This window comes from Scyliorhinus torazame, chromosome 13, assembly GCF_047496885.1.
Source record: "Scyliorhinus torazame isolate Kashiwa2021f chromosome 13, sScyTor2.1, whole genome shotgun sequence".
NCBI classification, from domain to species: domain Eukaryota; kingdom Metazoa; phylum Chordata; class Chondrichthyes; order Carcharhiniformes; family Scyliorhinidae; genus Scyliorhinus; species Scyliorhinus torazame.
In genome coordinates, this window is record NC_092719.1 from 4519978 (window position 1) to 4541790 (window position 21813).

At 44.6% G+C, this 21813-nt stretch overlaps 1 protein-coding gene across 3 annotated transcripts in view; it reads left to right on the top strand.

Annotated features, from left to right (window-relative positions):
* The window catches only part of dmtf1 (cyclin D binding myb-like transcription factor 1), a 72983-nt gene that overhangs the window by 20243 nt on the left and 30927 nt on the right, over positions 1-21813 (top strand). For all 3 annotated transcript variants that reach the window (XR_011934011.1, XM_072470948.1, XM_072470946.1), the window contains exons 2-9: positions 5905-6020; positions 14738-14869; positions 16830-16936; positions 18226-18343; positions 19214-19290; positions 19703-19860; positions 19959-19991; positions 21567-21676. Coding sequence is in view for 2 of the 3 variants with exons in the window: in XM_072470948.1 (XP_072327049.1) it covers positions 5912-6020; positions 14738-14869; positions 16830-16936; positions 18226-18343; positions 19214-19290; positions 19703-19860; positions 19959-19991; positions 21567-21676 (844 nt within the window). In the remaining variant the exon portion in view is untranslated. The remainder of the gene's footprint in view (positions 1-5904; positions 6021-14737; positions 14870-16829; positions 16937-18225; positions 18344-19213; positions 19291-19702; positions 19861-19958; positions 19992-21566; positions 21677-21813) is intronic.

Genomic DNA, 21813 nt, shown 5'->3' on the forward strand with positions numbered 1-21813 from the left:
AGATGCCTGAGGGTCACTGACAATCACACCAAAATCAACGTCCAACTTATTGACTGTTTTGTTAATTGTAAATTTTGGTAATGTTATATTCTGTTTCATTGTAGGATGTAAAGGGGGAGGAAAGTTGTGGATTTATGTTTGTTACTAGTTGGAGCAAGGTTACTTTAAGTGTCCAATCACATGACATACTGATGTCATCGGCAATTTGGGCAGGTTAAGTCAGCCAGCCTATCCTAGCCTATGAGAAAACACCAATAAAGCTCTTGTTTGTACCTTCGTGGTCTACATGCCTATCCTTTAAAAATACCATCGCTCCCAGCACCGATCCTTGTAGAACAACACTTGCTACCAAGGAATCGAGGGTTACGATGGTAGATTAGATGAGAAAGATGTGAGGAGGCTCAAATGAAGCATAAACGCCTGGGTGGACTGGATGGGTCAAAGAGCCTGTTTCTGTGCCATATGTCATATATAATCCCATGTTAAAGGAGTCATATCAAGAAATACTTCCTCACAAAGAGTAGTGGAAATCTAGAATTATTTTACCCCAAAAGGTTGGACGTTACTGGGTCAATATAAATTTTCAAGATCGCAATCAGTAGATTTTAATTGGGTAAGAAAGATTAAATGGAGTTGAGTACGGATTAGCTATGATCTGTTGGATTGCAGAACATGGTCGAGAGGCAGCATGTTGTCTTCCCGTTCCTATGTTTTCTTAACAGTTTACTTTTCACCTGCCTATTGAGCACCGTAAAGTGAACATTGATTTTCTGATTTCTCAGGATGCATTAATTTCTTCAGCAAATTGCTAATGTGGGGATTAGTTAGAAAGCAAAAGAGTACATGTTGTGGCCATATTTCTCTTGCTCACTGTTTTATATGCAGCCTCTCAAATCAATTGCATTTCCCCTTGGATATAGTGCATTATAGACGCATAATCAGCTGGAAATGTAATAAAGCACCAGATGGCTTAGCTAACCACTGTTTGCAAATAAACATTTTATATCTTGAAAACAGCAATCCCAAATATAAGCTGCTTAATGGGGTCAATCCGAATGGTTTTGGGCAGGACGTTGGCATCTTAGATAAACACCCAACTCCCAGTAAAAAGATTTAGATTAGGCAGAACTCCATAGTCTTTTCAAGGAGCTAATCACTGTTGGTTTATTGCAGTGGCTTAATGAATAATGTGCTCCAGATTGACCATGATTGTCAATACTTTAGCTGTATTTTTTTTAGAAAGGGCAGCACATCCCTCAATCCAAGTGTGAAAGGGTGATTTCATTAGCACATCAGAAGTCCAGCTCCTGCTTGCAATTCACCGCGTAATTCTCAGACTGACTCCGACTGTGGAAAGATATTCAGATTTGTTTCCAACTTCACACTGCACCTGACTCGATTCAAAATAGATGGAGTCACATGTCAGGCTTACTTACACAACTTGAGTGGATTAAGTTCTCTGTGAAATAAACATACTCCAAAATGATGCAGAAAACCACAACCATAAGTGGAGAATCACTATTAAGCGAAGCGGGGCGCGGTATCCAAATCTCTCCCCTTTACCATGCTAATTTATGCATGGGGTAGACCTCGCAGGATTCTGTACGAATCCTTGTACTTGGCCGCCATTTTGAGTGGGCATCCCAATAGCGAGGTCTTGCAGAGGGCCTCCACCTATGAAATGAAAAAATGAAATGAAAATCACTTATTGTCACGAGTAGGCTTCAATGAAGTTACTGTGAAAAGCCCCCAGTCGCCACATTCCGGCGCCTGTTCGGGGAGGCTGGTACGGGAATTGAACCGTGCTGCTGGCCTGCTTGGTCTGCTTTAAAAGCCAGCGATTTAGCCCAGTGTGCTAAACCAGCCCCTGAGTGTTCTAAACCAGCCCCTGAGTGTTCTAAACCAGCCCCTGACTATGCACAGTACAAATACTGCCTCCCACCCACCCCTCCCAACAGCATGCCTACTTTCACGTCCTCTATTTCTCAGCAGAAAGCACTTCGCTCCTTTTGATGTGATGAGGAGCTGTCAATCATAGCAAGAGTGTTTATAAACATTGTTGGTAACATCAAAGCAGGACAACTGAGATGCATTCAATTGTGAAGGGAAAGATAAATAAACAAACCTGCGAGGCAGCTGTGGCTGGACCAATAAAACTCAATCCCTGGCTAGTCAAATGTGTTGCTGTGTGAAATTGAATGGAAAAGATACATTTCAAATGCTGCCAGTGTATTAAAGCCATTTGAAGTGTAGTTGGCTTTTGAAGAAGCCTCTGACACTTGTAAAAGCTGCTGCTTTAAACACTTCCGTTTTAGGAAGCAGATGTTAGGGAAGGGTAAGAGAGAATGCAGTGAGTTTTCACTTTACTGCCTGGACTGCTCTTCATCTTTCAGGCAGCGTTCTCTGATCACAGGGTTTGATCAAGGTGGGGTTTGGTCACCCTCATGCATACGTGCTGTGGGGGCGGGACCTGTTATTCCTGTGGTGGGGGGGCGGGAGAGGATGCCCCTACTTGTCGGGGGGGGGGGGGTGGGAGGAGGCAACGATTATGCTCTGGTCCCCTTGACTCACTTCGGGGGCTACTGCGTCAGTGTCACGCTTGGGAAAGCTTTCACCAAAGCCCTCCCGGTGGATTTCCTGCTGGGGTGTCCGAACATAATGGGGGTGGGGGACACGGAGTCTCTGGCTTCAACCCTGTGAATGGCATTAGAACTTAGTTAAATGCTTGATTTGCATGCTCCCACCGGGGTGGATAGCATGCTGAGTCCTCCGGTAGGGGCCGCGGTGGATAGCATGCCGAGACCTCCGGTAGGGGCCGGGATGGATAACATGCTGAGGCCCCCAGTAGGGGCCGGGGTGGATAGCATGCTGAGGCCTCCGGTAGGGGCCGGGATGGATAGCATGCTGAGGCCTCCGGTAGGGGCCGGGGTGGATAGCATGCTGAGGCCTCCGGTAGGGGCCGGGGTTGATAGCATGCTGAGGCCTCCGGTAGGGGCCGGGGTGGATAGCATGCTGAGGCCTCCAGTAGGGGCCGGGGTGGATAGCATGCTGAGGCCTCCGGTAGGGGCCGCGGTGGATGGCATGCTGAGGCCTCCGGTAGGGGCTGGGATGGATAGCATGCTGAGGCCTCCGGTAGGGGCCACGGTGGATAGCATGCTGAGGCCCCCGGTAGGGGCCGCGGTGGATAGCATGCTGAGGCCTCCGGTAGGGGCCGGGGTGGATAGCATGCTGAGGCCTCCGGTAGGGGCCGGGGTGGATAGCATGCTGAGGCCTCGGGTTCGGGCCGCGGTGGATAGCATGCTGAGGCCTCCGGTAGGGGCCGGGATGGATAGCATGCTGATGCCTCCGGTAGGGGCCGGGGTGGATAGCATGCTGAGGCCTCCGGTAGGGGCCGGGGTGGATAGCATGCTGAGGCCTCGGGTTCGGGCCGCGGTGGATAGCATGCTGATGCCTCCGGTAGGGGCCGGGGTGGATAGCATGCTGAGGCCGCCGGTACAGGCCGGGGTGGATAGCATGCTGAGGCCTCAGGTAGGGGCCGGGGTGGATAGCATGCTGATGCCTCCGGTAGGGGCCGGGGTGGATAGCATGCTGAGGCCTCCGGTAGGGGCCGCGGTGGATAGCATGCTGAGGCCCCCGGTAGGGGCCGGGGTGGATAGCATGCTGAGGCCTCCGGTAGGGGCCGGGATGGATAGCATGCTGAGGCCTCTGGTAGGGGCCGGGATGGATAGCATGCTGAGGCCTCCGGTAGGGGCCGCGGTGGATAGCATGCTGAGGCCCCCGGTAGGGGCCGGGGTGGATAGCATGCTGAGGCCTCCGGTAGGGGCCGGGGTGGATAGCATGCTGAGGCCTCCGGTAGGGGCCAGGATGGATAGCATGCTGAGGCCTCCGGTAGGGGCCGGGGTGGATAGCATGCTGAGGCCTCCGGTAGGGGCCGGGGTGGATAGCATGCTGAGGCCCCCGGTAGGGGCCGGGGTGGATAGCATGCTGAGGCCTCCGGTAGGCGCCGGGGTGGATAGCATGCTGAGGCCCCCGGTAGGGGCCGGGGTGGATAGCATGCTGAGGCCTCCGGTAGGGGCCGGGGTGGATAGCATGCTGAGGCCCCCGGTAGGGGCCGGGGTGGATAGCATGCTGAGGCCTCCGGTAGGGGCCGCGGTGGATAGCATGCTGAGGCCCCCGGTAGGGGCCGGGGTGGATAGCATGCTGAGGCCTCCGGTAGGGGCCGGGGTGGATAGCATGCTGAGGCCTCCGGTAGGGGCCGGGGTGGATAGCATGCTGAGGCCCCCGGTAGGGGCCGGGGTGGATAGCATGCTGAGGCCTCCGGTAGGGGCCGGGATGGATAGCATGCTGAGGCCTCGGGTTCGGGCCGGGGTGGATACCATGCTGAGGCCTCCGGTAGGGGCCGGGGTGGATAGCATGCTGAGGCCCCCGGTAGGGGCCGGGGTGGATAGCATGCTGAGGCCTCGGGTAGGGGCCGGGGTGGATAGCATGCTGATGCCTCCGGTAGGGGCCGGGGTGGATAGCATGCTGAGGCCTCCAGTAGGGGCCGGGGTGGATAGCATGCTGAGGCCTCGGGTAGGGGCCGGGGTGGATAGCATGCTGAGGCCTCGGGTTCGGGCCGGGGTGGATAGCATGCTGAGGCCTCGGGTTCGGGCCGGGGTGGATACCATGCTGAGTCCTCCGGTAGGGGACGGGGTGGATAGCATGCTGAGGCCTCCGGTAGGGGCCGGGGTGGATAGCATGCTGAGGCCTCGGGTTCGGGCCGGGGTGGATACCATGCTGAGTCCTCCGGTAGGGGACGGGGTGGATAGCATGCTGAGGCCTCCGGTAGGGGACGGAGCATTGCTAAGCGCCAAATCGCTTTTCCCTCGGCGTTCCATTCTCTGCCCAATTGGAATTCCTAATCTTAGCAGTGTTGAATAGAGACTCCAGCCGGTAGTTAATTTCATTGTAATGGATGATTTGGCTGAACTAAAAAACTATACAGTTATTTTATGAGAAAGGACAATGAAAGCTGTCTTGAAATTAACTGTCTGATTCCTTCATTGCAATGGAAGCCACAAATTTGCTGTTCACATCTTTGTGATTTCTTCGACCACAAGCCAAGAGCATTGTGTTTTATCCCTCACAGCGCAAGGCATTGCTCACTGCATGTTGTACCAGCTCCTTCACGTTTTACAGCAATAGAATTTCCACTACAACTGTACATGGCCAAACAAATCTCAAAAGCTCACTTTCTTGAACACTTGCATGTACACAAGCTCTATTCAAACACAGAATAATATAAATGATTTATTGCAAGCTCATGATTTAATCTGCGGTAACTGGTTTCAACTGTATAATAAATACAGTTGTCAAGTGTCCTGCCATTTACAGTGAGGATATTTGTTAGTTTCTGTGACAATATTAACACTTTGAAAAAGAAGCAACATTTTGACACTTACATTTTTGTCACCACCTCACTCATTAAGGGAGGGAATTATGAATCTGCATATCATTATGGTACCTCCAGGAATATGTCCAGGCAGAGTTGGGAAGAGGCAAAGTGTTAAATTGATGTCACGGTCAACTTTGGCCAGAATGTTGTGGCTTTAAGACCCATTCGAGAGCTTGAGTAGATCATTTCATGTACCCTTTCAGTGCAATACTGGGGGGGTGTACATCCTCCAAAGGTGTGATATTTTATATGAAACATTAAATCTAGGCCCCGTGAAGATGTATAGGTCAATGGCAAAATTACTGTGTCACTTTCCTCAAAGGAAAACCGAGAATTCTCCTCAAATCCTAGCCAAAACTCATCTCTATACCAACAGCAACATGTATTTATGTATGCCCTTTAGTGTAATAAAACATCTTTCAGCATCACAAGATATACACACTTTAAATGTTATGTCTTAATTCTTTCAGATTGAGTATGAACACAATTGAGGACGAATCTGGCACAGTTACTTTGGAAACAATCAGCTCGGTAACCCTAGCCCAGGACACAGAAGGCAATCTGATCTTGCATTGCCCTCACAACGGTGAGCTGGATCAAGTGTTATTTTTTTCATATATATTTTTTTAAGTGCACACATAAGCAATCAGTTCCTTTGTATATTATTGGATTTATGTGTTGAGAGTGAAGTATAGTTTTAATTTTTCTTCTGTTTCTATCTCTTTTCCACTTCTCATTCTTTCTTTTATTGCATCTCTTTCTCCCCCTTTTTTTGAGTAATAGGTGCTTTAGCCAAGAAGATGAACACTGCAGATGAATTTTCCAAGTGCATGATGTTAATCAGCGAAATATCCAGCCAGGTCACAAGCCATCACATTGAAAATGCCTTCTGAGCCACAACTGGCAGATAGTCAAACAGAATGAAAGGGAGGACTGGAGATCCTGTCTTTATTTAAACTTCAGATGCTGCTATTTATTCTTGCGAGGTTTCAAGACAGGAAGATCCTGTAGGGAATCCACTAGCCGCTGCATTTCTTCTATCACCCAGGCCTCTGAAAAGTTATTGCATGCTCACCCTGTTGCGGTCCCAAACCTCACCAGCTACTGCAACTGTCTTCTGTCCGTCCAGAACCTGAGACCCAGTTAGAGGTTTACAGCATGATAACTGGCCCGTCGGCCCAACCTGCCCATGCCGACCAGTTTTTACCATTAAGCTAGTCCCAATTGCCCGCATTTGGCCCATATCCCTCAATACCCATCTTTCCCATGTAACTGTCCAAATGCTTTTTAAAAGACAAAATTGTACCCGTCTTTACTACTGCCTCTGGCAGCTCGTTCCAAAAACTCAACACCTTGTGTGTGGAAAAAATTGCCACTCTGGACCCTTTTGTACCTCTCACCGTTAACCTTTGCCCTCTAGTATTACACTCCCCCGCCTTTGAGAAAAGATGTTGACTATCTACCTTATCTGTGCCCCTCATTATTTTATAGACCTCTGCAAATCACCCCTAAGCCTCCTACGCTCCAGGGAAAAAGTCCCAGTCTATCCAGCCTCTCCTTATAACTCAAATCATCAAGTCCAGGTAGCATCCTAGTAAATCTTTTCTGCACTCTTTCTAGTTTAATAGTATCCTTTGTATAAAGGGTGACCGGGAACGAACCTGGAACCTCTGCGCCTTGAGGCAGCAGCGCTAACCACTGCGCCACCGTGCTGTCCCTAAACCATTAATATAATTAACAAATAACAGTGGACCCAGCACTGATCCCTGAGGCACACCGCTGGTCACAGGCCTCCACTTTGAAAAATAACCCTTTACAAGCCAATTTTGTATCCAATTGGCTACCTCACCCTGGATCCCATGAGATTTAACCTTATGCAACAACCTAACATGAGATACCTTGATAAAAGCCTTGCTAAAGTCCATGTAGGCAACGTCAACTGAACTGCCCTCATCTACCCTCTTGGTTACCCCTTCAAAAAAACTCAATCAAATTCGTGAGACATGATTTTCCACTCTCAAAGCCATGTTGACTGTCCCTAATCAGTCCTTGCCTCTCTAGCATTTGATAAAGTTCCCCATGGTAGGCTTATGCAGAAAGTAAGGAGGCATGGGATAGTGGGAAATTTGGCCAGTTGGATAACAAACTGGCTAACCGATAGAAGTCAGAGAGTGGTGGTGGATGGCAAGTATTCAGCCTGGATCCCAGTTACCAGTGGCGTACCGCAGGGATCAGTTCTGGGTCCTCTGCTGTTTGTGATTTTCATTAATGACTTGGATGAGGGAGTTGAAGGGTGGGTCAGTAAATTTGCAGACGATACAAAGATTGGTGGAGTTGTGGATAGTAAGGAGGGCTGTTGTCGGCTGCAAAGAGACATAGATAGGATGCAGAGCTGGGCTGAGAAGTGGCAGATGGAGTTTAACCCTGAAAAGTGTGAGGTTGTCCATTTTGGAAGGACAAATATGAATGCGGAATACAGGGTTAACGGTAGAGTTCTTGGCAATGTGGAGGAGCAGAGAGATCTTGGGGTCTATGTTCATACATCTTTGAAAGTTGCCACTCAAGTGGATAGAGCTGTGAAGAAGGCCTATGGTGTGCTCGCGTTCATTCACAGAGGGATTGAATTTAAGAGCCGTGAGGTGATGATGCAGCTGTACAAAACTTTGGTAAGGCCACATTTGGAGTACTGTGTACAGTTCTGGTCGCCTCATTTTAGGAAGGATGTGGAAGCTCTGGAAAAGGTGCAAAGAAGATTTACCAGGATGTTGCCTGGAATGGAGAGTAGGTCTTACGAGGAAAGGTTGAGGGTGCTAGGCCTTTTCTCATTAGAGCGGAGAAGGATGAGGGGCGACTTGATAGAGGTTTATAAGATGATCAGGGGAATAGATAGAGTAGACAGTCAGAGACTTTTTCCCCGGGTGGAACACACCATTACAAGGGGACATAAATTTAAGGTGAAAGGTGGAAGATATAGGAGGGATATCAGAGGTAGGTTCTTTACCCAGAGAGTAGTGGGGGCATGGAATGCACTGCCTGTGGAAGTAGTTGAGTCGGAAACATTAGGGACCTTCAAGCAGCTATTGGATAGGTACATGGATTACGGTAAAATGATATAGTGTAGATTTATTTGTTCTTAAGGGCAGCACGGTAGCATTGTGCATAGCACAATTGCTTCACAGCTCCATGGTCCCAGGTTCGATTCCGGATTGGGTCATTGTCTGTGCGGAGTCTGCACGTCCTCCCCGTGTCTGCGTGGGTTTCCTCCGGGTGCTCCGGTTTCCTCCCACAGTCCAAAGATGTGCGGGTTAGGTGAATTGGCCAATGATAAATTGCCCTTAATGTCCAAATTGCCCTTGGTGTTGGGTGGAGGTGTTGAGTTTGGGTAGGGTGCTCTTTCCAAGAGCCGGTGCAGACTCAAAGGGCCGAATGGCCTCCTTCTGCACTGTAAATTCAATGATAATCTATGATTAATCTAGGACAAAGGTTCGGCACAACATCGTGGGCCGAAGGGCCTGTTCTGTGCTGTATTTTCTATGTTCTATGTTCTATGTAAATGCCTATAGATCCAGTTTCTCAGTATACCTTCTAACAACTTACCCACCACAGATGTTAGGCTCACCGCTCTGTAGTTCCCGGGCTTTTCCCTTCAGCCCTTGAACAAAGGCACAACATTTGCTACCCTCCAATTTTCAGGCACCTCGCCTGTGGCAGTCGACGATTCAAATATCTCTGCTAGTGGACCCGCAATTTCCTCCCTAGCCTCCCACAACGTCCTGAGATACATTTCATCAGGTCCTGGTGATTTATCTACCTTGATGCGCTTTAAGACTTCCAGCACCTTCTTCTCTGTAATATGTCCACTTCTCAAGACATCACTGTTTATTTCCCCAAGTTCCCTAACATCCATACCTTTCTCAACAGTAAATACCGATGAGAAATAGTCATTTAGGATCTCGCCCATCTCTTGTAGATCTGCACATAGATGACCTTGTAGATCTTAAGATGCCCTTCTCTCTCCCTCTTTACTCTTTTGCCCTTTATATATTTGTAGAAACGCTTTGGATTCTCCTTTGCCTCATCTGCCAAAGCAATCTCAACCCCCCTTTTTGCCCTCCTGATTTCTCTCTTAACTCTACTCCGACCATCTCTGTACTCTTCAAGGGATCCACTTGATCCCAGCTGCCTAAGCATGTCATATACCTCCTTCTTCCTTTTGACCAGGGCCTCAATATCCCGAATCATCCAGGGTTCCCTAATTCTGCCAGCCTTGCCCTTCACTCTAAAGGGAATGTGCTTACCCTGAACCCTGGTTAACACCCTTTTGAAATCTCCCACTTACCAGCCGTCTTTTTCCCTTTCAACAGACTCCCCCAATCAACTCCCCCAATACCATCAAAATTGGCCTTGCCCTAATTTAGAAATTTAACTTTTGGGCCATATCAATCTCCCTAGCGATCTCAAAACTAACGGAATTATGGTCACTGGTCCCTAAGTGATTCCTCACTAAATCTTCTATCACCTGCCGTCTCCGCACACCAAGAACTAGAATCATCAATGATTGTGAATGCCCGACCACAGAGCATGCTGTCTCACTCTGGTCCCTGAAATATCGGCCAGTCAGAACCACAGCAGTTTGTGTCGAAAATGTATCAGGGCACATTTAGAATCATAGATTACAGCAGGAAAGGAGGCCATTCACCCTGCTGTGACTGCGCCAACTCTCTATAAGAGGAATTTAGCTAGCCCCACTCCCCAAATCTGTCACTAAAGCCCTATATGTGTTTCACTTTCAGTATTTACCCAGTTCCCTTTTGAAATTGAATCTGCCTCCACCACGCTCTTGGGCAGTGCATTCCAAGGGCTTTTCCTTATGTCACCGTTGATTTATTTTCCAATTCTTTAAATCTGTGTCTTCTCGTTCTCGACATTTCCACCAATGGGAACAGTTTCTCGCTACCTGCCTTGTCTGGGGTGGCGGTGGAGTGGGCTGGGGGGAGAGGGGGGCAGCGGTGATGCTGAGGAGGGCGAGATCAGGTCCTCAGTGGTTTTGTGGAGATCCACAAAAATAGAACATATAATTCTGACCATTTGCTGATCAGAATGATGATGCAGTTGGACAGAATGTGCACAATGCAGGCAAAGTTAGGTCAGGCCGATCGTTTCAGGTTAATAGAAGTTGAGACCGTCCCCATTTTCAGCCCTAGGGAATGAAAGCCAAGAGTGGTTTTCAAGTGAAGCAGGATTAGAGAGGACAGGGAACAATTGAAACATTGGTGCACAGGCATAATTGTGAAGTCATATTGTTAATTTTATGTTCCCATTTTTGATATTTAAATTATGGGTGAGACAAATGTTGAAGAGGAGTGATGTGAAACCCAGTTTTATTTCTACATTAGCGCTGAGAGGGTATCTTTCTTAATTGGAAGAAAAATCAAAATTTGTTAATTGATCAGAAAACGTACATAGGGAGAAAGCAAAATGGTTTCCAGAGTTTTACGGGATATTCTCACAATAGGCTGCGGACAGCGTGTTTTTCTCTGTTCTTTCAGAGGATGTGGACATCGCCAGCTAGGCTATCATTTATTGCCCCTCCCTAATTTCACTGGAGAAGCTGTTGGTGTTTAATTGTAAAGAGACAAATTATAGATACAAATGCATCCTTTATAAAGTATGACTGCCGATGGTAGAGTGAAGGGCAGACAAGCACAAAAGACCAAGTTAGAGGAATAGGGATTGAGAGGTGGGGGGAGGTGTGGGGACGGGAGCTGGAAGAGACGACAGCAATAATGAGGGGCAGGGCCATAAGGAATTTAAACATGAGGATAAAAATGTTGGGATCGCAGGAATTGGTATAGGCCAACAACAGCAGAGTGATTGGCAAATGGCACTTTCTCTGAGACAGCATATGAAAGCATAATTTTGGCTGAGCTGAGGGTGAAGGGTGGGAGGCTGCCTTGAATACAACATTGGAGTAGCCAAATTTGGGGATATGAAAGGTATGGATGAGGTTTTCGGCAGCACATGGGATGAAATAAGTAAAGAGTTGGGTGATGGAAGGCGGTCATTATGATGGGTAGGATACGCGGCTGGAGTCTTTCAAACAAAATATTCACGATTTTCAATTTTAACAAATTCAGTTACTTCACAGCTTCTGGTCTTGCTGTTCCTTACAGGAGTAGAGCGGGGTCTCGCAAACAACATGTGTTGACATGTTCTTTGAATGTTCATCAGATTCGGAGAAAAAGAATCTGAAAGCTGGAGGCACAATTGTGAGGGGAATGTTTTGCAGTGATTGACTTGGACAGTAGCCTATCAAGGCAATTGCAATAAGAATGGTCAGTGAAGACCAACTGTATAATTTAAATGACAAAAAAAATTCTCAAATTCAGGTTCTCTTGAAATCTAGAGGTTTGACAATCTACTGGTGACTCGAGAAGTAAGAATAAGAATATTATAATTATTTAATTTTTTTTGTTATCTCTCGTGGTATAACTTATTTTTACTGTTAAATGTACAGCTGGGAAAACTTCAAAACAGTGATTCGTACCAACTTTACTAAACCTTTCTCACATTTGACTTGCCTCTTATGACTAGTTGCAGTTTTACTCATATTACACATGAACCAATTAAGTGCATGTGCAACAAGATATTTTGAGTGTAAATATGGTTGCCATTTGAGGTGTGACATTGTGAAGGAACACATTGCAGTTTACACAACAAAGTGCTTTATATTGATCGGTTAGATGCAATGAAATCCACAATCATCCAAATATAATGATTAAATCTCCCCTGCTGATATGCTGTAGTTCTCTTTCTACTGATTAATATAATTTGGTTATATTAATCAACATATTTCTGCTGCTGTATAGGCACCAGAAACATATTCACGTTTGTCATGAGCAACCAGTCAGCAACTGATGGAGTGTAGGCAGTTATTTTTTGTCCCTTTGCAATTCCTGTTTATCAATGGGGCAGGTGAGTATCATTGTGCAAAAAGGTTTTCGCCTTTAACACTGTCAGTCATCTACATGCTGTACTATTTCAGGGCTAACTCCAGATCTGTTATGGATCATGTTATGTTCTAGTGGTTAGCATATGGTTTCACAGCATCAGGGACCCAGGTTTGATTCCCGGCTTGGGTCACTGTCTGTGCGTAGTTGGCACGCTCTCCCCGTGTCTGCGTGGGTTTCCTCCGAGTGCTCCGGTTTCCTCCCACAAGTCCCGAAAGACGTGCTATTAGGTAATTTTCGACATTCTGAATTCTCCCTCTGTGTACCTGAACAGGCGCTGGAATGTGGCAACTAGGGGCTTTTCACCGTAACTTCATTGAAAATGAAATGAAAATCGCTTATTGTCACAAGTAGGCTTCAAATGAGGTTACTGTGGAAATCCCCTAGTCGCCACATTCCGGCGCCTGTTCGGGGATGTAGGCCTACTTGTGACAATAAAGATTATTGTTAGATTATTATTATGATCTTGGACCAGACATCCTAGTTTATGGGACGACCCGGTTAGAGACTAATTACTTTTTATTTAAACAAAATTCAAGGTTCAAGACACTTAATAAAACCAGTTTGAACAAACAAAAATAAACTTTACAAGGACAGATATCCATCTTATACTCTTAACATTCAGGGTTAATATAAGGTACTTGTGAATTAACGGGCAAACACATCACACTGTACAATAAATGTAAGATGTGACCAAGACACGATCCACAGATTTCCAACAACCCAACCAAATGCGCAAGCCAATCTAATCGAAACTTTGTCTCTCTCACAAGTATTCCAGATCTTGCCTTGGATTCCTCTCCAATGGTCGCCCTAACTCTGACAATCTCGCCGGCAGTCCACATTACAAGGTTTCAGTCTTGTTTCCTGAGACTCGGTTCCCCTGGATTTCTGAGCCTGCACTCCAGCACCGACACACAAGCATAACTTCATCTTTTCAGCCTTGCTGTGCAGGTACTACCCCTCCAAAGGGTTACCTTCATTTCAGTTGCCTGCATCACAGAGTCACCAACTTCCTGTTCGATCGCTAGAGCTTTTCCTGAACCCCTTTAGATTGTTAGGGTTTCCCTCTTAAATTGCAAGGGCTTGCCTGAGCCCTCTCCACTTAAGGTTTGCCAATTGCGGTTTTATTTTCAATTGGAATCTCTTTCTTTGCTCCTCTTTTTCTACTTCTTAACAGGGACCCCTCCCTGTCCCTCTTCCTGTCCCCTGCCTAGGACTCCCTTCTGATTATGGCCCTCTGCTACCGATCACATGATTAGGGTTTAGGGGCCATTTTCTTTTTATGCAGGCGCACGGGGCCTGTCTTTGGCCTGAAGAGAAATAAAAATGCTGGATTGCTTGTGTGCCGCCCGCCCACTCCCGGGCCACACATGCGCAAAACTCCCGAGACCTATCAGGACTTGGAGTCCCTGAACACACTCTCAACGAGAAGGTAGCTCTGATCTTGTAGCAGTCATCATAGTTTGTCGCTCCAAAACCACAGCCAGAATCTAGTGTTCTCATTTCTCTCGAATAGTTCCACGGGAGTACAGCATTCTTACAGGGGGCACTACATCAGGCAATATTCAAGCTTTGGGTCTCCAGTTTTATATCTGCAGCCATTTCCCAACTTTCCACTTGGCCATATTGTGAGCAGCCTTTGTCATCCCAGGTCATGGTCAATTTAGGAGACTCCAGTGTTTTTAATCAGAGGAGTTGTAATGAAGGAACAAGGCTCTCCCAAAACATTAGCATTCCCATTCTTTTATTTCCCTGTAGCCTGCCATAATGGTATTTTGGAATATGGAATTTTTTCCGGGGAAAACCCTTTGTGGATTTCAGCGAATTAGAAATTAGACAGTGAAGTTTAGAACAAACAAAAAAAGGCTGCCAGTGGGGCAAATAAGTGTTTCCTGTTAGTAAAATTCAATACATTTGCTCCCTGCTTTGTGCAACATGTCCCAGCTGGAGTGAATGGCTGACCTTGCCCAGACACCTACCATATTACTTTTGATCCAGCTACAAAAAAAGACCAAGGTGACTTGTTTGTATTTGCAATTCCCCATTCCTCGTGGAAATGTCACCCTTCCTGAAGAAAAGATTTATAGCTTGTCGGTGCGACACTCTGGGAATGTATCATTTGGTTTGAATTAAAGAAGCTTATGCTGATGGCATTCCTCTATCGCTACTATACTGTCTACCCTGCTGCTTATATTTAATGTTTCTATATTAAGGGTTACCTAAAATTTGCTACAACATTATTTTTCCTTTTACCCTACAAGTACTACTTTTTCTCTCTTATCAAATGTAGATTTAGAATCTGAGGATAATCAAGAACCTCTGCACAAAAGGCTTTGTTTGTCGACTGAAGATGACGCTAGTCTCGAATCCACGGGTATTGCTGGTCCGTTTGCAGGCGTACAATCAGTTGTTACACTTCCAAGTAAGATAATTACAAATATTTGTGAGAATTCATGATTGTTAGTTAATTTCATCTTGTATAAATGTGACTTTGACTTCCTGTAATCGAATAATGTCTCTCAATTATTCTGCCTGTTGTAATTAAGAGTCAGTTTGTGCAAACTGCCTGTTCAATGGTGTTCTCTGAATGCTTCAAATTTGCTGCATTATTTACGTAACGCTATTCTCAAAATTGTAGATCATGAAAAATCTGATTGTGACACAGGTTGAAAACATGTAAATTAGCACTTTTACTAAAATAAATATTTTGCAAAGTATGATTTATTTTGGTACCAATTGCATAAGTATGACATTTCTAGCTATTTTGTACAATATAATAAGAGAACAATTGTGCTAAGTTTTGCTATATGAATGTTTGTTAAGTGAGGTCTATCTATTCCCAATTCTAACACCTTTCAGCACTGGATTGAGTATGAAAGCATTGCTACTTCTGGATGTGTCATGGGAATAATACAGGGAATTGCAAAAACAATTTGTAGGAAATCTTCCATTTCAAAGGTAGAATTCGGAAATCCTTGAGCTAGAAAGATGAATTGTAATTGGAAGTTATTCTTGAATATCGACCCACATCGCCAGTCATACATACAAATTGCATGAGGGCTGCAATGGAACAAAATGTTGGGCAGGATGTATAAGGGGATGGGGAGATCCATTTCGTGTGATGGAATACAAATTTCTATCCCTGTGTTTTCTAGTCGATCCTTGTGAAAGTGAGTTTGCAGTCCTGCCATGAAAGTGCAAACAAAAGACCAGCACAATGTTTTTAATGGATTTGTTTTGAACAATCATTTGAAAAGAAAATTGACCTTCGTATCTAAACATTCCATTTTATAAAATTGCTGGTCATTTCCACGGATAGGGACAATAGCATTGAACATATCTGAATGTCATAATTGAGGAAATTTTCCCAGATTTTGAGGCCAGTAGCCACTTGACAAAAACTCCCCACAAAGATCCAGCGATCTCTGGCATGAATTTAATCCTTCTCAAAGTTAATTTCATTCAGATTTCAGCTTTAGTGTACAGTTGTTCAGCAACAGTGATGTCATCAAGCAGGCTAAACAGCTAATCACATTGGAGAATTTTCACAGACAAAAACCCAGAAAGTAAAAAACGCTGATTATTCTTCACTTTGAATCATTTTAAAGGTAACAAAATAAAGATTGGGGCATACATGTGGAATTAAGATAGGAGTTAAAATATCATCAACAATTTTTTAAAAAATTAGGTATATATTACTTTATAAAATCTATTTTTTATCATAATGGAGCAATTTGACCATACACAAATATAAAATTATTTGTTCAGGACTAGAGAGGCTGTTTAACAGTAATTATGTCTCGGTTAAAAACTCAGTCACACCTCATCTGGAAGGACATTAATAGCACACCCCATGGTGGGGGAACCTCTGATATTCTATGTTTAACTGTGCCTCCGTAGATGCCAGGAATCACAGTCAGTTTCAGTTATAATTACAGTGAGCTCTGGCACTTTCTCTGTCATCACAACTGCAAAATCTGACCATTGTGCTCAGAGCATGGCCAACTCCAAATGAACGGAAATAGGATGGCCTTATTGAGTCTGCTGCACAAACCCTAGGGTAGTTTACTCTGAAGTTGAGCACTTAGACTTGTGTATTGAAAGTGTGTCTACCTTCTCTTTCCACATCCCTCCTCTCTCCCCCATAAGCATTGTTCCTGTTTACAGGAGTACTCCAGAGTATAGCATCTTTGCCTTTACCAGTAGGGACCCTGCAAGGGAAATTCCACAGTACCAACTTCTATAATCTTCTCTGTTTGAGCAGCAGGAATAAATTAATCAGGCATTTTGATTTTTAATTTTCAGAATTTACTTGTTTTTCAATTCCCTTATTACCTTTTGCTACAATTTCCTGGACCTTTATGTATATTTTGTGGTAACAGTTTCAGACAATGATCAAAGTTTTGAGGTAACCATGACGGGAGAGGCAGCATCTGAGCTGACACATGCAACTGAAATTGAAGACAGTGAAACTATCACTCAAATACAAGTAAGTGTTTATTCTTAGAAATGCCTCCTGTTCAAAACACAACAAAACCCAGGAATATAAGTATTAAACTCTCTGTGTACCTTTACCATCATGTTGTCACCTACTTGTGCTCCTATTTTCAAAGTTATAAAGGGTTAATCGATGTATTAAGGTATGGGCTTATGGGGCAAAAAATAAACAATTTTTACCAGGGACTTTGCTTGATCTAAGCTTAAATTCTATGATCGTACATGAGGTGATTTTTAAATTTGTAGTGTAATTGTTACAGTCTTTGCTTATTAAGGCTGAAGACTGGCAGCTAAGGAAAGGGTGAGCTGTTCCATTCTCTCTCCCTGCTGAATAAACCTTGTGGAAAAGTGGAAAGAGAATCAAACTAAAGAGGGTGTTTCACCCTCCACAAAAAGATCTCTGTTCTTTCCCCTTTTATTTGGTTGCCTTATACTCGGCATATACTTCTGAATCACGGGTTCAAACCCCCCAATCCAAAGACTTGAATGTGTAGCCCAGACTAACACTTCGGAGGTACCGTCTTTTGGTTAAGCAGCAGCCAGGTCTGCCTTTTCAGTTGGAACTTAAACTCAGCACATTTTGATAAAGAGCAAGGCATATCCTGGCATATATATATATATACACCACTTCACCAACACAAGTTAAAACAGCTGGTCATTTATCGCATTGTCTAGGGCAACATGGTAGCTCACTGGTCAGCACTGTGGCTTCACAGTGCCAGGGTCACAGGTTCGATCCCCGCTGGGTCACTGTCTGTGCGGAGTCTGCACGTTCTCCCCATGTGTGCGTGGGTTTCCTCCGGGAGCTCCGGTTTCCTCCCACAGTCCAAAGACGTGCAGGTTAGGTGGATTGGCCATGATTAATTGCCCTTCATGTCCAAAAAGGTTAGGAGGGGTTATTGGGTTACAGGGATAGGGTGGAAGTGAGATCTTAAGTGGGTCGGTGCAGACTTGATGGGCGGAATGGCCTCCTTCTGTGCTGCATGTTCTAAGTTCCATGTTCACTGCTGCCTCACGGTGCCGAGGACCCGGTTTCGATCCCGGCCCCGGGTCACTCTCCGTGTGGAGTTTGCACATTCTCCCCATGTCTGCGTGGGCCTCACCCCCACAACCCAAAGATGTGTAGGGTAGGTAAATTGGCCATGATAAATTGCCCCTTAATTGAAAAAAAAAAGAATTGCGTACTCTAAATTTATTTTTAAAAAGTGTTTTTGCGGGTTCTGAGGCCACAAATGGCAATGGAGAAATTCACGTTATTTTTATATTTTTATTTGTGTGCAGATTTTGCACAATGAAGATCAAATAGACGGCATTTCTCCCCAAAACAGTGACGATTTGGATCCTGTTAGCCAAGCATGGTTTACAACGAAAGAAGATAAGGACACTCTCCAGAATAAAGGTAAGAACATTGTGCAGCTCCCAAAATAGATTGTACACCATCTGATGGTAATCTTAGCAAGTATCATCACCCAAACAAATACAGTCATCATGAAAATGAAAATGGTAAACAAATCTGTTCAAAGTATTTTTTCACCCTATTAAAACTTGAGGCAAATTATTATTCAAAAATATACTATTGTAATCATGGGCTTGTCATTAAAATACAGGACCTTTTATTGGCCTGTCTGCCATTACTTATTTTTTTTCTGATCGAAATATATAATGTAAAATGTGCGTTTGCTGTTTTTTAGGTTTGGCAAAAATTCCTAACTGATTACAACACCAAAATGTACAAAAAAAAAATTAAACAGTGAAATTTACAAATTGAGGAATAAATATTTGCCTTGGCACCAGGGATAACAGGCCTGCACTTCTTCGAAATAGTGCCATGGGATCTTTTACATCCACACATGCAGGCAGGAGGGACTGTCGTTTAGTGTTTCATCTGAAAGACGGCACCTCCAACAGAGCAGCACACCTTCAGTGTAGCATCAACATCGATTCTTCTACACAAGCTCTCCAATGGAACTTGAACCCAGTTAGCAGAGTTAGTTACAATTAAATACAGATGTGAGGCTGGAATCAGAGGATGACATTGTAATGTGATAATCTGTTTACTCTTGTTACAGTATGTTGTGTATCTTTTATGTGTGTATGTATTTATTTATCATGCTTGCCTTGCTCCTTGGTAGCTAGTCACTCTTTTCTGTTTCTCTTGATTGCATTGCCAAGACTGGGAATTTGATGTGAGAAATTGTTAAAATAAAACTTTGACCTATCACTCACTTTATTTAAGTATTTTTGTTAAGTATAATTCTTTTTTTAACAGGCCACAAGTGGAAACAGGGAATGTGGTCAAAGGAGGAAATAGATGTTTTAATGAGTAATATTGAAAACTACCTACAGGTGAGGAATAATGAAAAAGAATTATATTATTACGCGAGGCCATTGTTTATATAATTAATTATTTCTCTTGACCTTTCTCAACCCCTTCTCTTTTCTTCTATTGCCCTCCTATTCCCCCCCCAACCCTCCCTCCACCCACACCCCTCCTTTGCATCACCTGCCCTACCATTGCAGCAGTCCTCAGCCATCTAGGCCTACATTTACGAATTCTTTCCATATATCTCTACTTCCCCGTTCACTCTAAATGCTCTCCATATGTTGACGGGACTATATAAATGCTATTTGTTATGCAAAGGAAGAATGCCAAAGTATTTACGATCCAAATCATTATGGCGATTTGAGCTTCTCAACAATACAAGATATTAGTGCCCCAAAGTTATTGTTTGCCCCTGATTTCCTGGTCTTTCCGTAGATACATGGACTAAGTGATGCCACAGAAGTCATATTTGAAATGTCAAAAGACGAAAGAAAAGATTTCTACCGGACTATAGCGAGGGGTCTTAACCGGCCATTGTTCGCAGTTTATAGACGTGTGCTTCGGATGTATGACAATCGAAACCATGTTGGAAAGTACGAACAATTTTGTATTTTATATTTTGATGTAATGTTTACAAGTTAAAGTAATTTTATTTGGCCGTATTAACATTCTGAACTATTTTTGTTGTCAGGTATACGCCACAAGAAATTGAGAAACTTAAAGAGTAAGTGTTGCGTTCTGCTCTTTTACTCATAAAAATGCACCTCATTTAAAATTTACATCCCCATTTTATCCCCTCTATTCCCAACTCTTCTCCTCCTCTCTTCCCCCCCCCCCCCCCCCCCCCCCACCCCCCGGGACTAAAGCCTCCCGTCACAAAATAACTTTCTGGCCTCTGCTACTGTTATTATTCAGACAGCATGGTACAGTGGGATTATGCTCATTTTTCTCCCTGCCTACATGCTGCCAGCCTGCTAAGTAACTTGCCTCTGTTTGTCGTTGTGTCTGAGGGGACAAGTGGAAGTTCAGCATTCAAACCAGTGTTTTTCAAACGGTTGAGCTGGACATTTCTGAAAATTGTTTGAACAAACGGCCTAAGTTTCAAAATTAAGCTAGGAAATAATTATATTTCCATGTTGAAAGAAACGGCGCCTCGGTCACACGATAATTAAAATGTACCTTTAATTAGGTTATCAAGAAAACCTTGTGGTTATACGGCATCGTTCACAACCTCAGGGTGTTCCAGTGTGCTTCACAGCCAATGAAGTACTTGTGATGTGTAGTCACTGCTGTTATATAGCAAACATAACAGCCAATTTGGATATAGGAATGATTCACAAACAATAACATCATAATGATTAGATAATCAGTTATCAGATGTTTGTTTTGGGATAAATATTGACCAGGACATGGGGAGAATTCCCTTGCTCTTCGAAATGGGGACATGGGACCTTTTTCCATCCACCCGAGATGGCAGGTGCAGCCTCGGTTTAACATCTTGGCCGACTGATGTTACCTCTGACAGTGCAGCACTTCCTCATTGCTGCATTGATGTGTCAATGTGGACCATTTGCTTAAATCCTTGGCATGGGTCTTAAGCACATAACACTCTCGCCTCTGAGTCAGGAGGCTCCCAGCTGAACTGTGGCTGCCACTTTTCCTGAGACCACATGGGCCTGATTCACCGACAGTTACACAGGCTAAATGTGAACTGAACAGCTAAGTTGTAGAAAGTGAATATTTCAGTTTGAGCTGAGAACTTCTTATCCTATGACTTTCCAAATAAATTGTATGTATTCTGGGCAAAAAGAAAGGGCTGACCGTATCAATGTTGAAAGTGAAACAATTCTGGCGTTCGGTGGGCGGCACAATGACAGTGGTTATCACTGCTGCCTCACAGCACCAAGGACCCAGGTTCAATTCCGGCCTTGGTTGACTGTGCGGAGTCTGCACGTTCTCCCCGTGTCTGTGTGGGTTTCCTCCGGGTGCTCCGGTTTCCTCCCACAGTCCAAAGATGTGCAGGTTAGGTGGATTGGCCGTGATACATTTCCCCTTAGTGTCCAGGGATGTACATGTTAGGTGGGGCTACGGGGATAGGGAGGGGGATGGGGCCTCTTTCTTTCAGAGGGTCGGTGCAGACTCAATGGGCCGAATGGCCCCCTTCTGCACTATAGTGATTCTATGACCCTCTGAAAAAGTACCCTACCTCAGTGCACCCCCCCACAATCCTAATATATGTTGCTTGATGTTACCTGTGAAGCAAAGATATATTTAACTCGTACTTTTGCCTAATATTTAGGTTACGATCTAAGCATGGTAATGACTGGGCAACGATAGGCGCCGCTCTGGGAAGGAGTGCATCCTCGGTGAAAGATCGATGCAGACTTATGAAAGATACTTGCAACACTGGTAAAACCAGCAGCAATATACATTTTATCTTATTTTAAAATACGCTCTGTAAATTCGCTTGTATTTTACAACAGTAAAGTTACTTTGTCATTTGTGTCCAAATCATTGTCCTATGTTAAGAGACTTAAAGCATTCAT